At 41.6% G+C, this 17,072-nt stretch overlaps 1 protein-coding gene across 3 annotated transcripts in view; it reads left to right on the top strand.

The window, feature by feature from the left end:
* ERC2 (ELKS/RAB6-interacting/CAST family member 2) overlaps positions 1-17,072 on the top strand; it is a 596,359-nt gene that overhangs the window by 511,269 nt on the left and 68,018 nt on the right. For all 3 annotated transcript variants that reach the window (XM_063121300.1, XM_063121299.1, XM_063121298.1), the window contains one exon: positions 8,566-8,632. In XM_063121300.1, the coding sequence (XP_062977370.1) occupies positions 8,566-8,592 (27 nt within the window). In that variant the 3' untranslated portion in view covers positions 8,593-8,632. The remainder of the gene's footprint in view (positions 1-8,565; positions 8,633-17,072) is intronic.

Raw genomic sequence — 17,072 nt, 5'->3', positions numbered from 1 at the left:
AATGGAATAAGTAAACCTAGCCATTAGAAAATTATGGAGCAAGTAGATCAATTACGTATCTGACCACTAGCAAATTAACTGTAAATGAATCATTGCCTATTCGGGCATTTAAAAAAAAGTATGAATCATATTTTTTCATGCCTGAGTTTTGTTTTATTCCTCATTACATATAGTTACTGCCATTTGATTGCTTTGTGGTTTTATTACGCAAATCTATGTTTCCAAACTTACAACTGTGTGTCACACACAAAATTCTGGGTCTGTGACCCAATCCATAATACTGGTGTGAAACCACAAATTACTCTGGGTAGCTAATAAAACTCTTATGGTCAAAAGGAATTTTTACTTTTTAAAAGAGAAATGTTGCATGCTACCAAGAGCTATCAATTTTCAAAGTTTCTTAGAAATATGTTATTGGGCCAACTGGGCCAACGAACAAGCGCACTGCACCTTTCATGGGGCCTTTTGGGGTGTTCTGCTCCAGGTGATGTATTTAGTAGAAAGAGGATTCTAGTTCAAGTGGGAAGTATTTCCCTCATCAGTTTATAATAAATATTAAAATCGCATTTAAAATACAATATTAAAAACACAACATTAAAAACACTTCCAACTATAATAGAAAAACAATTCAAGGAACAGTAAAATAGAGTGGAATGGTTAGTTTAATTACAGCCCAGGGAAAGCCTGGGTGAGCAAGTGTGTTTTCAGGATGCCACATTTTCTGCCTCCCAAACTACATGAGGGAGGATTTTCTAAAGGGTAGGTCCCGCCACAGACAAGGCCGGCTGTTAGGGCACTGCATGGTGACATTCCATTCATTTTGGAATGACCAGCAAGGCTTCCTCTGATGATCATAAAGGTCATCTGGGTATGTTTATAGGGTGACCCTATGAAAAGGAGGACAGGGCTCCTGTATCTTTAACAGTTGTATTGAAAAGGAAATTTCAGCAGGTGTCATTTGTATAAATGGAGAACCTGGTGAAATTCCCTCTTCATCACAACAGTTAAAGCTGCAGGTGCCCTGCCCTCTTTTAAATCTGGTCACTCTAGTATAGCTCCTGCAGCTTTAACTGTGGTGATGAAGAAGGAATTTCACCAGGTTCTCCATATATATAAATGACAGCTGCTGAAATTCCCTTTTCTATGCAAACGTTAAAGATACAGGAGCCCTGTCCTCCTTTTCATATGGTCACCCTATATATGTAAGGGAGGGCAATTTGCTATGTATCCTGGTCTCAAGATGTTTAGGGCTTTGAATGGCAATAACATAACCTTGTATATAGGGATGTTGCTAGGGTCAGGGAGTCTGGCAGACTCCCCCACATGCGCCCCAGACCCTGTTCCTTGAGCCATGAGACGCTGACAAACCCAGTTGCCAAGCACCCTGAGGCTTGAGAAGGACCTGGAAACAGCCCACCCTCTTTGCGAGCCATTGCCATTTTGCACAAAATGGCAGCTCAGCCTCTTTTGGGAAAAGAATATTGCGTGAAGGGGATCTTTGTCTTAATCACCCAAGTGTTTAGTTTTTTTAAAAACGGTTTTTAATTCTTTATGTGTGTATGTTCTGTGTTTTAGAATTTTAAATTTTGTATACTCGTTTTTATCTTAATTTTAAAATTTCTGTGAACTGCCCAGAGAGCCCTGGCTATGGGGGTGGTGTATAAGTGTAATAAATAAATAAATAAATAAATGTATGCAACATTCCCTTCCCGGAAGAGGTTGGGGAGCGACTCCTGTCCCCACTGGCTGTCAAGCCCTCATGGTCTCCTTTCTAGCGAGGAAGGAGACTGTGAGGTGAGGGCTTGACAGCTGGCAGGGGGAGGAGTCCCCATCATTGCAAGCCAACTGCTCAAAGGGGACCCCAGCAACCACCATTTTGAACAAAATGCTGAATTGGCCTCTTCCAGTAAAGGAATATTGCATAAAGTTCCTCTTTATGCAAAGAGGATGGCTGCCTAATCGGCTGCTCGCTGCATCATCAGCTGCTTGCTGAGCTGCCGAGTAGGTCGTAGAGGGCCATTGTAAGGGGCGGCCAGTGGCGGCGGTTTGATGAAAGACCACCGAAACTGAGTACAGGTGAGTCTGTCCATCCCTACCATGGCTTGGTAGCTAATAGGCAGCCAGTGCAGTTCTTTTAACGCTGCTGGTATGCTTTTCTGGAGCTGCATTGATTTAAAGTTACTCTCAATGTAGACATTAAATATAAAGGTACTGTCCACAAATCACAAAGAATTCTCCCTCTTTTCCTTTCTACTCCCTTTATGAGAGGTACTATATTGTAGTGGCTGAAGGACTGAGCTATGAACTAAGATGGTGGGCAATCGAAATGATCAAGAGGCTGGAGCAACTTCCCTACATGGGAAGGGTGCAACATTATGGGACCTTTAGAAGAAGTAAGAGGAGACATGCTAGAGGTGTATGAAATTATGCATGGTCTGGAGAAAGCGAAGAGGGGCATGTTTCTCTCTCCCTCTCATATGATATGAGAACCCGGAGTCATCTAATGAAGCTAAATGGTGGCAGATTCAGGTCAGCTAAAAGGGAGTACCGAGTACATAAACTGTGGAATTAGCTACCACAAGATGTAGTGGTGACCACTAATTTCAATGGCTTTCAAGGGGGATTAAAGAAATTCCTGTAGCATGAGGCTATCGATGGCTACTGGTCATGCTAACTATATATTGCCTCCAGGGTTGGAGATAGGGCCAGTTGCTGGGGAGCACAAGTGGGAGGATGTTACTGTGCTCAGGTCCTGCTTGTGGGCTTCCCATTGGCATCTGGTTGGCTACTGTGGGAAATAAGAAGGTGGACCAGATAAGCTTTTCCTCTGTTCTTTATTTCCTTGCAGAAGAACTTTAGTGGGAGGGACTGCAGCTCACTGGTGGAGCACAGGCTGTGCATGCAGAAGGTCCCAGGTTTAATCTTTAAATTAAAATATATATTTTTTAAATTTAAATTTAAGAAACTAATCCTTTCTGTGCACGAGCATTCGTGTGCTCTTCCTCTTCAAGAACATTTTTAAAAATGGTGGCCGTGATGTCCTTTCCCTTCGAGGTCATCACGCGCCATGTGTAAACAGAGGGGGAGATCTTGTGATAAAAATATGGTGAGATCTTCACCCCTCTGTCCCACTAGACTGCTAGGTCTACCTGAGGCCCCAGACACTGAAACTACCCAATTCGTGTTGCTCTCTATTAAAGGTGTTCATGCTGGATGAATGTACGGGTCTAGGCACCACTGAGTTTGATTTTGACCATACATGTTTCTCATAAACTAACTGAAGATGAACACATTGTCAGGTTGTTGTTGTTGTTGTAAATGTTCCTGTGCACTTTAAAACCATAAAGTCTTTTCAGGTCACAGCAAGTCCCCCCCCACCCGCCTCAGAAATGAAATCCCTTATGTGGCAACCAGTATGTAAAAAAATAGTATTGTCTGCAACACGTAAAAAGCTTTCATAGTCTCAGGGCCAGTAGTTACATGTTTGACAACTCAAAGCGTCAGTTGTAGGCAGCAGACAATAAGGCAAGAAGGGGATGCCTTATATCAGCTTTTTTTTAAAAAAAGAAAAGGAAAAAGAAAAAAAGAAAACCTATTTCATGAGATGAGCACATTATTATCACTAGATTTACTTAGCTCAAGTTGAGATGTTAATTCTTTGCATTCAGGGACATGAAAGGCAGCTGTGACATGCCTTGTCAGGCAGGGTTTTCTCCTGAAGGAAGGAAGCCAGAAGAGTTTAAGTCATGATGATTGTGTTGGGAAAGCATTTTTAATGGAGGCTCTGCCCCACTCTGTATTCTAGAACCACTTCACCAAATAAAGATTCTAGTCATATTATACTCGCTAGAGTTGTGCAAAAATGCCCTCTTGAAGTTCTCCAGCCTATGTGTGGGGCAGAGAAATTGGAGAAACCTTTTCACCAAAGTTCCAGAGGAGCAAGAGAAATTCTCCAACATGTTCTTGAGGGTGGGGCTCACCAGTAGCAATGCTTCTTCCCACCTGAAAGGTTTTTTTTTTCACTGCCACTGCAGATGTATTGGCAGCATGGCCACCATTTTGCATCCTCCAGAATGCCTCTGACCTAGGCAGGATCTACACTACTGCTTTAAAACATTTTATAACAGTAGTGACTACTGTTGGGGCCAAAGACACACTCCATTTATTTATTTATTTATTTATTACATTTTTATACCACCCAATAGCCAAAGCTCTCTGGGCGGTTCACAAAAATTAAAATATACATTTTCAAACTGTTTTTGAAGTGTCATATCCTGCTTGGTGTAGATTTGGCTCTAGTATATCAGCCACACACACACAAATTATTGAAGAAATTTCAGAGAATATTCTACAGAGTGGCCATCTTTTGAGAGTGGGGACAGAGGGGAAAAAATCTGCAGATTTTCCTCAGAAAAAGCTCTTCTGTGAAATTTTGGATCAGCTCTAATAGTAGTACTTACATTCAGTTATGGGCTGGTGGTTGTGGCTGGATTCTTGATAAGCTTATTGAAATAGTTGTTCAATGTAACGAATATTAACTGTTCTAAAAATGTCATGATTCAGGTTTATAACATTGCTGTTCATCTAAGGAAAATAAAAACAAACCCTTTAAGACTTGAACCTATTATGTGATGAGTGAATCGGTCTATTTCCAGTCCACGTCATGTCCACACGTGTTCACCCATAAGTCAGTTCCTTCCTGTTCCTGCATTCATCTGCAAGCTTTTAAAAAAAACCTTCATAAAAACTCCAGGACTTCCCTCAAGCAGGAGCTGAACAACGCTTTTAAAGGGAAACCGGCAAGGAGAGGCAGAGGAGGAAGGATTGCTGTTCCGGTCACAACAGTCAGCCCACTCCATAGCCAAGTGGTTGGGAGCAGCCCTCGCAGAACCTGTGCTTTGACCGTTTCCCCAGGAAAAGGGTCCAAGTGCCACAGAGAGACCAATGATTGAACACAGACAGTGCTAATAAGATTGCACACAATGTGTGCGAGGGAACAAGCTTTTAGCAAGGGAGAGAAAGCCGGCCACTTGGACAATGAAGAATGTTTTATCTAAGCTGATGGAGTGATGCTGCTCCATTAAATAAAGAAGCTGCATTGCAAAAAATGGGGTTAGAGGAAGCCTTAGGGCAAGGTGGTCCTCCATTGTGGGTAGTTCCCTCCATGATTTTTGCAGGCAACCAGAATTTGGAGTGGGAGGCAGATGAATGAATGATGTAAAAGGAGGTGCAGCCATACCTCTGATGTAAAAGGGGCATGGCCACACCCCTTGACGTCATTTGTCTCTGGCCAGGACACTGAGATGATGTTCCCCCAGGAGCATCCACAGCAAAGCCACTTCACACGTCCCGCGCCTTTCCCCATTCTGAATAGCCCATGAGCTACGCAGCCACAGCTGAGTCAGTGGTTGGAGACCATGGCCACTTTCCCTACACAGCACCTTGCCCATTCCCTGGACATAACAGATACCAATGTGGATTCTTCTGGGCAAGGGGTTTGGAGGCCCAGCTCTGCCCCCTAGATGAGTTAGTTTGACCATATTTTAGAAACCAAAAAGGAGGACAACATGGCTGCCCCCAAGGGGGCATGCCCACCTACATGCCCAACCCACAAGGGGGCATGCCCACCCAAACATGGCATTGGTCACATGTCTGATTTCACAGCACACAAGACAAACCTGTTCTACATAACATTTTAATGTTAAAATCACTGGAATAAAGAACAAGTGAGACATTCAATGTATCTGAAATAAACTTCACTCATTCATACTTTTGTAGCTTTTGCTGTACTTTGAAGCTTTTGCTGTACTCTGGGTGATACAGTCTCCCCTTCCCTCAAATATCTTTTCTGACTGCAAGTTCTTTACTGGATGACCATAGTCTCATCTTTCCTAACATTTAACACTCTTTCCCCATCACCTTTCTCGTATCCATACTCACACATTCAGCATACTGCTACCACTGAACAAATGAAGTAGTTGACAAGTACAGAAAAATCTAGTACAACAAACCAGCAACCAAGCATTCAGAAAGAGTATAAACTACTATTCCCCTGCAAACATTAGCCATGGAACAAAATGGATTAAAGGCTAGCACTTCTTCACTTGTTTCAACTTCAACCAGACATAACAGTCAAAAATAACCAAGAAAAACACACCTACCTCATTGACATAGCATACCTAATGACAAAAATGTTGCAGAAAAGGAAGAGGACAAGAGAGAAAAATATACACCACTGGCTATGGAAGTTAAAGAGCTATGGCCACAGGAAAAAGTTACAATTATTCCATTTGTCACATTAGTAACCAGCATCACATCATTTTTTCTACAGAAACCCTTCAGAAATTAGGCCTACCAAAATACATGCACGCCAACATCCAGAAAGCAGGCATACTTAAAACATGTTCAATAGTCAAGAAATTTCTGAATCAGTAAAAGACAGCATGACTTGGCAAAGCCCATCAGGTTCATTGAGAAAAACCATCACAAACAAGAAAAGAGAGATAGATTGTGATGATGATGATGATGGCAACCCTGCTAATTTTTAAAAGGTTTTTAAGAAGGATGAACAATTATCAGCCATTGTTACAAAATATACATCATGCCAATTCTATCAAACAAATTGGAAAGGAAGGTCTATGGGTCTAAAATGCATTATTTAGTAGGAATATTACCTCCAAATCATCCCCCCCAACTCACAGAAAACTACAGCCCCCACCACTGCAAACATGCACATGCATCCATACACAGTCAAACAACCAGGCATCCCATTCAGACATCAATACACTCACATTGCCAGCACACGTGCGCGCACACACACACACATTCAGGATCACCCACTCCAAAACATACGCACGCACACATCCATTCACTCAAACACCCGATGCACCCCATTCACCCATACACTCTCTCTTTCACACACACACACCCTCAGTCTTACCTCCTATTTGCTGCTTCTCCTCCTTGCTTCTTCTTGCTTTTTTGCTGCTGCTTCCTCCTTCTTCCTCCTCCTCCTTCCTCCTCCTCCTCCTCCTCGGCTGGCAATTGCACCAGCCCAGGAGGAGAGGGCTAAATCACACTGGGGGGGGGGGAGGAGAGCTGGAGGATGGAATATGTCCTCTGCCCTCCTGGGCTGATTTCATCCTTTTCCTGCACAGGGGAGGCGGGGGCTGGTGCATGCGTTCCTGGACGTCCGAGAACGTGTGCACTGGCCCCGGCCCCAGCATTGCTTGAGCCTTCGGTTGCATGGGCACGATTGCGCACGCTCAGCCAAAGGCTAGAACAGTTCTGCTCTGGGAGGGCAGGTGCACTCATTCCCGGAAGTCTGGGAACGTGTCTTCCAGCCCTTTTCCCCAGTGAGTTGGGGCCCAGTCCCGGTTGCCCCGGAGACCTCCATTTTTCTGGAGGTCTCTGAGGATTCCCGGTGCATCTGGTCACCCTAGATGAGTCCATGATAGTTCCATGGGCTGGATGGGGAACCTCTACAGGCTGGACTAGGCCTGTGAGCCAGAGGTTCCCCTCACCTGATATATATTTCTCCCACTCCAGGTACCAGAGGTTTCAATTCAACCTGACATCATTTGAACTCAACAAGACAATGAACTTTAATCCCTGTATCTAGATGGGCTAAACAGTGAGACAGAAGGCCTTTTCAAGCTACACTTACCTATCTACATACCTTCTTTTTTTCTTTCCTTCTTTCCTTTCTTCCTCCCTCCTTCTCTCCCTCCTTTCCATTTTTTTTTACTAAGTAGCTCTCACATCTGGAACATCCTTTGTTTTCAAAACCATGCCATTTTAGTTCTTCCCAATGCTACTGTTAGTTAGTAAATCTGTTTTCTGTTACACACATGTAAACAAAATCGTTCTTAAGATATACGTCTTTCCAACGTGTGGCTGAAGAAAACTCTTTCAATGCTATCTAAAACAAATATTTCAGTCCAGAAAGTAGTGTTTGGTAAGTTGGGTGGGGAAGGAATTTATCAATGCAATGCAATGCACAATATGTTATCAAAAACGCTGAAGATCAAGCAAAAATAATGTTGCAATTGATCTAAAGATAATATGTTGAGGCTTGCCTGGTGCTGTTAGGTAATAAGTTAGAAAAATAGAATTCAATCTGATGTTTTTGACTCCCATGATGGCCATAATAGATTGTAGCATTAGTAAGATCATATGTCATAGAAGATGGATGGTGCCACCCCAGTCCTCAAATGCTCTGCTGTGAGATCACATGGGATCTCATCCACCTAGAGCATTTTGAGAATCGGACTGGCCAAGTGTAAAAAAAAATTACAAGCAACTTCATGTGTAAAAAAAGAAGACACAATTTCAGGATTTATAAAATCAAAAGTGAGGAAACTACATTTAAGAATAACAATCTTTGTCAATTTGTATTGCGTATTTATTTTTATTGCACTTAAATTTTATTGCTGCTTAAATTTCATAACATTTTATTTGATATGTAATACTTTAATGTATCTTCAGTTGCACCAAACTAATGAATGCTTTCTTCTTTCATTCCAACGCTGACGCCTCCATGCATCTCTAATATCTGGTGCGCAGGATGACGAGGAGGGTATATGGGCATAACCGGTTCCTATAAACCAAAGTTCCAGTTTTGTTTTGAGGGGTGAGACACCATTTTTATTCTATATTTATCAATATTGTCTGAATTTTAAACTGCTTTGGTAAGCATATCTTGTGAATGTGAAATAAATGGGTTAGATCCAGACCTCTGCTCAGTGGAGTTCTTCTGGTGCTGGACGAAGGGAGGTGAGGTGGCAATTTTCTCTGCTTCCTCCATCCCCCTGGAGCCCAGAATGCCACCTTGCACATTATCCCAGATCCTCCTAAACAACAACAGTGGCACCATGGTGTGCAAACTCTCACACTATTCTGGAGGGTTCAGGGGAACCTCTAGAGAAAAAAAACTTGTCCAGTGGGAACCATTTGTCCAGTGGGACAAATTTGGATCCAATCTAATATTTGTGTGTGGGGTGGGTGTTGTCTGGAGTGAAAGAATGACAAAAGTTGGAATATTTCTGAATGGGCAGCATTAACTACGATCATTCTTATCCATATTGTTATGTTATTCAAGCTCAACATTAAGAACTTTTCCTCACCCCCTTATAAAATATTTCATTGATCCTTTGCCTTCATTCAGATTACACAAGTGTTGAATTGCACCAATGTGTCTATTGCTTATCTTGGTGCAGCGTACCCGTAGCCATCCCGCTGACAAATAGAACCTGAGGATAAAGAAGTTATGTAAGATGATGATGATGATGATGATGATTAGGGTGACCATATGAAAAGGAGGGCAGGGCTCCTGTATCTTTAACAGTAATATAGGAAAGTGAATTTCAGCAGGTGTCAATTGAAGAGGGTGAAATTCCCTTTTCATCACAACAGTTAAAGCTACAATAGCTATAGTAGAGTGGCCAGATACAAAAGAGGGCAGGGCTTCTGCAGCTTTAACTATTGTGATGAAACTATTGAGACGATTATTATGAATATCATAGTGTATCTATCAATACCAGAAAAAGCAAAGGTTGAAATGGAAATGATATATTTTATGAGATGTAGGATATGCTATAATAAATGTCAGACAGAGAAAAGAATGTGATTATCCAGTATACAATGTCCCTGAAATTAATAAGATTGTAAGCACGCTTTACTCTCTTCTGGATAATGCCAAGATTACATTTAGTAACAAAATCTATCAGCACTTAAATTATCACACGTACTTTAGCAGTTGCTAACCTTAATGTTTCTCTCATCTACTGTCAAGAAATACATATAAAAAGAGCCTTCCTTTGTTCGTATGCTTTGCTAATAAAAGTTTACTGTTTGTTTTTACATCACTCCGTGGGTAATTGTAAAGCTAAGGATGCATGCTGTTTTAATAAGAGTACCTTTTGCTGTTTGTAAGCCATATAGTTTTTAACTGTTATTATCAGCCTTTGCATCTTATTTCTTTTGTGTGCGCACACACACACATGTACACATACAGTAAAATTTTGTTTACTTTCCAGGTGCAAAAGTATTTAGACAAAACAACCAGCAGATTTCCATTCCTTTGTTTGGCTGCCAGTGTAATTTACACACACACCCCAGAATCCTGATAAATACCTTTTTTGCTATGCCAGCAAGAGACTTGGATGACTCCAAAACTAGAGGGAGGAGCTTTCTTTCTCCCAGATTCTTCTGAAATGTAGATGTAGATTCCGCACCCCCCATCCTCCTAACAGTGAATGTGTGGCTTTCATGGGCTCAGCTGGGACATTAGTAGTTTACTGAAGTGAACAGTTTCCCTCCTGAGGAATGCACTCTTTCATGGGTTTATTGCCCAAGAATGTATCATTTTATTAGTACATTTTCTCATTATTATTATTATTATTAGACATACTTTCTGGTATCTGCTGCTGATCATATGATACGGCTGGATCGAAAATTACTTTAATGGCCATCGTGCCTCTTTGATGGGATTTTTAAATTGTTCTCTATAAGGTTTACATGCTTGCTTTTAAATGCATTGTATGCCCTCTTGAGATGTGGGAAAGGTGGGGTACAAATGTTTTAAATAAGTTAAGATGTTAAGAAAAGGGTATTGTGACCAAGATCTAAATTATAATCCAAAGCATCAGATCAATGCACTTTAGTTATGTTACGAGGTAATTATTTTATATAAGAAAAATAGATGAGTAATGATGAGTAGATGAGTAATAATGTTAAAATATTAATGTCCTCTGGATCTACTAAGACAATAAGCAATAGTACTTCATTTTAAATCTAAGCCTTTAAAGCTAACTGTCCTATGGATGAGACCACCAGTTCTATTTTTATTAAATAAATATTACTGTGAGGGTTTCTACCTACTGGTTATAGTACATTGATTAACTGGAGCTGGAAAAATGATAAAACGCTATGGGGAGACATAAAGAGTGTGGCAGCCGTGATCAGTAGGTATGAATTTATTTATTTTCCAGAGAGCTGAAGGTGGAATGAGTCATCATTGAACATGTTGCACACATATATTTCTTTAGCCTCACCATCATCTCTAGTCAAACATGTTTTGTCAGTCATTGACGAACAATCACTGTAAAACCCTGCAACACCTCTTTGATCAGAGATGTACACTGAAGGCAATGAAGATTAGAAGCACACCAGCTTCAGCTCTCTGAAAAAGCTATCTTTTCTGCAACCTTCAATTCAATATGTACCATGCATGCACTGAAATTTCAGTCAGCATTTCAGAAGCTGCCCTTGCAAAAGCCTCAAAGTGATCTTTAAACTTGTCCAAATTTAAGAAGCAATTTTTGATTTGACACAAACTTATTTAAATGGGAACTTTGGGGAAAGCTCTTGACTCAAGAGGAGTTTAAAGAGCAGTTTGTGGGTTTTTTGAAAGGAGCTTCTAACAGTGTAACTCTGAGAAAATATAGGTGTATGTCCAAAATGTGCGTGTGTTCCCTTCTGGATCACATCCTGTACCAAGTATTAAATTGAACAGATGGTTTCAGCTTCTAAAATGTAAAGTCTCTCAGGAGACTCATAAATATATTGGACATGATCTTCAACAGACTTCCCCAATCCAATGAAAAGAGCAAGACTCCAAGAAACGAAATGTGTCTTGTGTATAATTAAATTCAGTTCATATTATCTCAGTGACAGATTTTTTTAATATTACTGTAGGGACACATTTACATAAAATGGATAATGAAAACAAGCAAGAGAAACAATAGATTTTCACCCTTCCAAAACGTCCATTATTACATTGAAGAATGGAAAATTTAATCCTAGGATACAATAACTTAACCTGACAAATATTTGTACCCCAAATATATTTCTTTCCTCTGTACTTTTTGTACTTTGTTTCCAACCACAAATTATGGTTCTAGCAATGCAGTAAATTATATATTAATATGGTATTTATGCTGACACATTTGTCTGGAGTTCAGAAAATTGAATTGTGTCACCGTCATCTTCCTTCAGTGAAGAAAAGGAGCATAAAGCAAAAATGATTTTACATTGTAGCACTAATACAGAAATGTGAGATTAGTGTGGATATGAAAATGGAATTTTCTATAAAAGTAACAGTTAGCAAACAGTGCCATCTGAAGTCCTTATTGTCCGTCAGAATCAGCAACACCACAATTTGTGTAAGCAACTCCCGCTATATTACAGCACTCCATTAAGTCCTTCCTTGTCAAAAGTGACTGAATATACAGTCATTTTCAGTAAATTAGTCAACTGCACATCTTACAGAGACTTGTCTGTTGTTGTCATTACCTCTGAAGGTTCAGCTTGGACTGCTTTGTATGTGCATGTGCCAAAATATGTTCAGTGAGAAGGAACCTTTGTGAGAATGAGCCCTACACTACAGACTCACTTTAGATATAATGCCAAACCATATGTTGATATTTCATGAACAAACCTTAGTGCTAATGATCCCTTCTCTCTTTCCCTTGTGCAATGCCTGACTTCTTTTATGCCAGCTATAGTTTGCTGTTACATCCAAACTGGTAAACAATGGCTTGTGCGAACTATAATTCGCCTCATTCAGATGAAACTACAAGCTATGTTTTGTTTATTTGAACAAACCATAGTTTAAATTAACAAGAGTTCCCCTGCCTTTTGATATAATGGAGAACTTTGATTAGTTTGAAACCAGAAGAGAAAGCTCCAATGTCCTCGTGGCTGTCCTTGTTGATTCTTGCTGATGTAGTGGTTTAGTGTAGGGGTCACCAACCTTTTTGAGTCAGTGGGCTCATTTGGAATTTTGAGAGAATGACAAAATGGCTGCCATAAAGGGTGCCCATTCACAAAATGGCTCTTGTGGTAGTCATGACACATTCGTTACCCAGAATGCAAACTGGTGAGACTAAAAGGAAAGTAACTTGCCCAAAAATCTATGGACAAGGCACAGGTGAAGTCTAAGCTCCAAAACATAAATCCACTCTTTTGAACCACAATAAAGATGGCATTGAAGGGAAGTCCTTCATGTTGCAACATCCCATCCAACAGTTTTTAAAAATTGTCATTTTAAAAAAGCAAACCTCAATTAAAACAAAAATCAGGTGAGATAGAGATCCTGGTGGGCACCAAGGCCCCAGGTTTAGCATTTTGTGTGTCTTTATTTGAATGGCATCATTTATTTATTTATTTAAACTTCTTATACACCACTTGATATCATTAGATCTCTAAGTGTTTACATAAAAAAATACACAAAATACAAAAACAATATAGTTCTCTGGATGAGTTAATAGCAACATATTTTTATACGGGATAAATTGTAGATGTTCATTTGGAAACGTGTAGTGTGGGGGCTAAAACTTGCTTCCTACCTCTATCTAGTAACTCCTGTAATTAAGGCTGTTGCTAGACGAGGCCTTAGCGTGGTGTGAGGCCCGGTCTCCCTCCTGTGCATCCAGATGACGCACAGGGGATTCCGGGGTCAGGCCGGGCTAAGACCTCTCTTGAACCGTCATAAGCGGATTCGCTTATGGCCCGGTTTTTCCGCAGCCCCGGCCTCAGGCCGGGGCTGTGGGAAGTCTAGCAACTTCTGTGGCTTTTCCTGGCTGCTCACTTACTCGTGAGTAGCCGGGAGAAGCCACGGACTGGGCACAGTGCTCCATAGGACTGCTGTGTCCATTGGGCCAGGGGGGGAATCATGGGGGGGAGATGGGGGCCAGGGGAAAGACCGACCTGGCAGGAGAGAGGGGGGAAGAAGAGCAGGCAAGGGCATCGGGGATGGGGGGCGGGGGGAGAAGAGTGGGCATGGGCATCGGGGACGGGGGCAGGGGGAGAAGAGCAGGCATGGGAATCGGGGACAGGGGCAAGGGGAGAAGAGCGGGCACGGGCATCGGGGATGAGGGGTGGGGGGAGAACAGCAGGCATGGGCATCGGGCATCGGGGATGGGGCGGGGGGAGAAGAGCGGGCACGGGCCTGGCGAGCAGGGGGGGAGAAGATCGGGGATGGGGACGGGCCTGGCAGACGGGGGGAGGACAGGTGAGCGAGTGGGCAGGGGGGGCATCAGGCATTGTGTGTGGGGGAAATTAGGGGCAGGGGGAGCAGGGGGGGCTTTATTTATTTTTTTAAAAAAATCACTTCCCTTGTCCGACAGTGCGCTCCTGCGCACATGGCCCTTTAACTTAGAAACAAAATGGCGGACGCGACGAGGCTTCCCCTTGCCCCGTTGTGTCTTACGTGTGGAAAAGGGTGACAGCACATGCTAGTTGCAGCACGCCATCGCCCCGACTCCCGGCTGGATTATCTGGTAGGTCTAGCAAGGACCTAAGAGGGGAAAACCCTGCTCCTAGTCTGCATAGCCCTGCGCCTGTATTTGCATCATGGGTTTTCTTGGGAAATGGCTTTTGTGCATAGATAGCAATGGGTTGGTCCTTCCTGAATTCTCGCTAACTCTCAGATTCTAACCTCATTCTCTAAAAGGCAGTCCCACGAAAAGTAATAATAATAACATGACGTGGTGTAGCATCATATACATAATCTGTATGTCCAACTCTGATCCACAGTGTCGTTGTTGACAATCGCAGGCTCTGAAATTTCAGGAGTCTTGTGGCCGCTTAAAGACTGATAGATTATAGACTAATATTTTTTGTATACTCTCATGTAACTCCATATTAATGAATGAATTAATTAACCATTTACAATATAGGTAGATAATGCATGTGAAGGAAAGTGCTGGTAGCGTTATTCTTTTTATTTTCTATTTTTGTAGAAGTTGTAAATAAACTGCTGATATCCTTACTATTTTTCCTCCCTCTTACAAGAATTAGCCCTTCTCACAATTTGTACATTAAGGGAAGGAATTCACAAACATAAAAGCTAAGATTAGCAATATATATTCTTCTGCCTGTGCTATTTTATTCTGTTTTTTTCATATGCAACTAGGTGCAATAGCAACGTTGGGATGCCTCCAGGAATGCCTTGAATCTCAGGATGTGGTGGAATTAACTGCTGCTTTTCTTCTTTCATTCACCTTGAACTCTGACGTGATTGCATGTTTGAGAAAAATGCTCTGTACAAATCCCTGCTATGAAAATCGTTGTGATTACAAAGGGTGTTTCCCATTTACTATATATTGTTTGCTGCTGGCACAAATCCTGCTGAAACGCCAGTTCAGAGATGACTAGTTTTGCTTTTGAAGCAGAGGGGAAAAAAATTACAGTGGTATATAGGCTACGTTTTTGGAGCCAATGTTTGGATAAGAAGAATGCATTTTTATAGGGCTTCTATCAGTGTGGCCTCTTAAATTGTGGGATATTGAGTTTTTGGGTCTGGAATGGTGATTTGAAACTTAAATCAGTTTTGGTTTTGTGTTCAACTTTATTAGCCCTTCACACCTCTTTCGTTATGAATATAAAGGACCTTCTACCCAACTCTGGATAGAAAATTAAATCAGGATAGGTTTTGACAAAAAATTCTTTGAGCTCAAATTTGGAGAGTAAGGCAAAAGGAGTTCTCTGAAATTAAGCTCAATTTGATGGTTACTCCAAATATTTTAAAGACTTAATGTGTTGGGTGCTTACTGTTTGTTGGTTGGCAGGTTAATAGCAGATTTATTCTTTTCCTCTTCAATTTTTGTTTAACTTAACCGCCACAAAAACAGAGCTTCTTCCGGCCACCATCCCTGCCCCCAGCATGTCCTGGACACAGTGTTGCTGAGGCAGCCAGTATGGTGTGGTGGTCGGCATTTGTTGTTAAAAACAACAGGGGGGAAAAACTCCACTTCTCCACTACCAAATAGTAAATTCATCCCTGTGAACCCTTTGAAAAATCCACCTCTCAAACTGCCAAAATACTCCAGCCAAATTTTCCACCAATAACTGAATTTCATTGAGACTCCAGTTGGGAGATCCGAGTTCTAGTCCCCACTCAGCCATGAAAGTCCACTGGGTGACTGGGCCAGTCATTGACTCTCAGTCCAACCTAGCTCACAGGGTTGTTGTTGTGAGGTACCAGTGGACATGTCTTCATACAGTTGGTCAGCATATTGTGTCCAACTCTGACCCAGAGTTGACTCTGGTTGTGCACTGCCCAGAGAGCTTTGGCTGATGGGCAGTATAAAAATGTAATAATAAGTGTGCTTGAAAGCTTTGCTGTATCCAATGGACCTATTCCAACCTGTGCAAAACAGATCTGTTCCCTAGTTTATAAACTATATTTTCCAGATTTGCAAGTTACATTTAGTCCATGTCCTGGAAGAAATATGACTATATTAAAAGTGGTGCATGTAGTATGCAAAGGAACAGACTATACCAAGTGCTTGAAAGTCAAAACTGTTTCATTTAATTTTCTTATGAAATATATGAAATATATGAATGCAAATTTTGTGCTCAGTTAGGCAGAAGGATGTTGTTTCATTAACAACAAAGTTCTTCTTGCTGACCACTGGCTGGCCTTCATGAATTCCTTCTAGAATGCCATGAACACAGCTTCATTCCAGGACATTCTAGAGAACAAATGCCGACCACCACACCATACTGGCTGCCTCAGCAACACTGTGTCCAGGACATGCAAGGAGATGATGTCATAATGCTATATTGCCAATCTGACGTTGCTATGTAGCAGTGTCACTGCAGGCAAACAAAGTAACTTTGTCCACACCTGGGGAAGTGGGAACCTGGGAGTGCATTCTTTTTCTCATGTTGCAAGGTCAGACAACGCACGGTGTAGGAAGACAGAAGCATCACTGGGTTGTTTTGGCAATGTGTGGTTATGTTCCTCTGTTCCCACAGAATGGGCAATTTCACCCTTGTTCACACAACTCCCATAAAATTGCTGCAAGGAGGCACTTTTGTGTGTATATGAGAAAAAACATTCACAAAAGCACCCCAATTTAGCCCACCTCTGCTTCTTCTTTGCAATGCCAGTCTAATGTCATGCTTTATGGTTAACACCTAATCCTCTAACTCTTTGATCCCTTGGAGTTTCTTTGATATTTTGAATAACCCCCTCCCTATTGCTATTTAACCTCAGGCTGTTGGATTGGTACCAACAAATATTTTTGTGTTTTTATTGCCCTTGTGCCTGGATCCACCTCCAA

This window comes from Elgaria multicarinata, chromosome 3 (assembly GCF_023053635.1).
Source record: "Elgaria multicarinata webbii isolate HBS135686 ecotype San Diego chromosome 3, rElgMul1.1.pri, whole genome shotgun sequence".
NCBI lineage: Eukaryota > Metazoa > Chordata > Lepidosauria > Squamata > Anguidae > Elgaria > Elgaria multicarinata.
The sequence above is the reverse complement of the archived record's forward strand: the minus strand, read 5'-3'. Positions and strand labels throughout refer to the sequence as shown.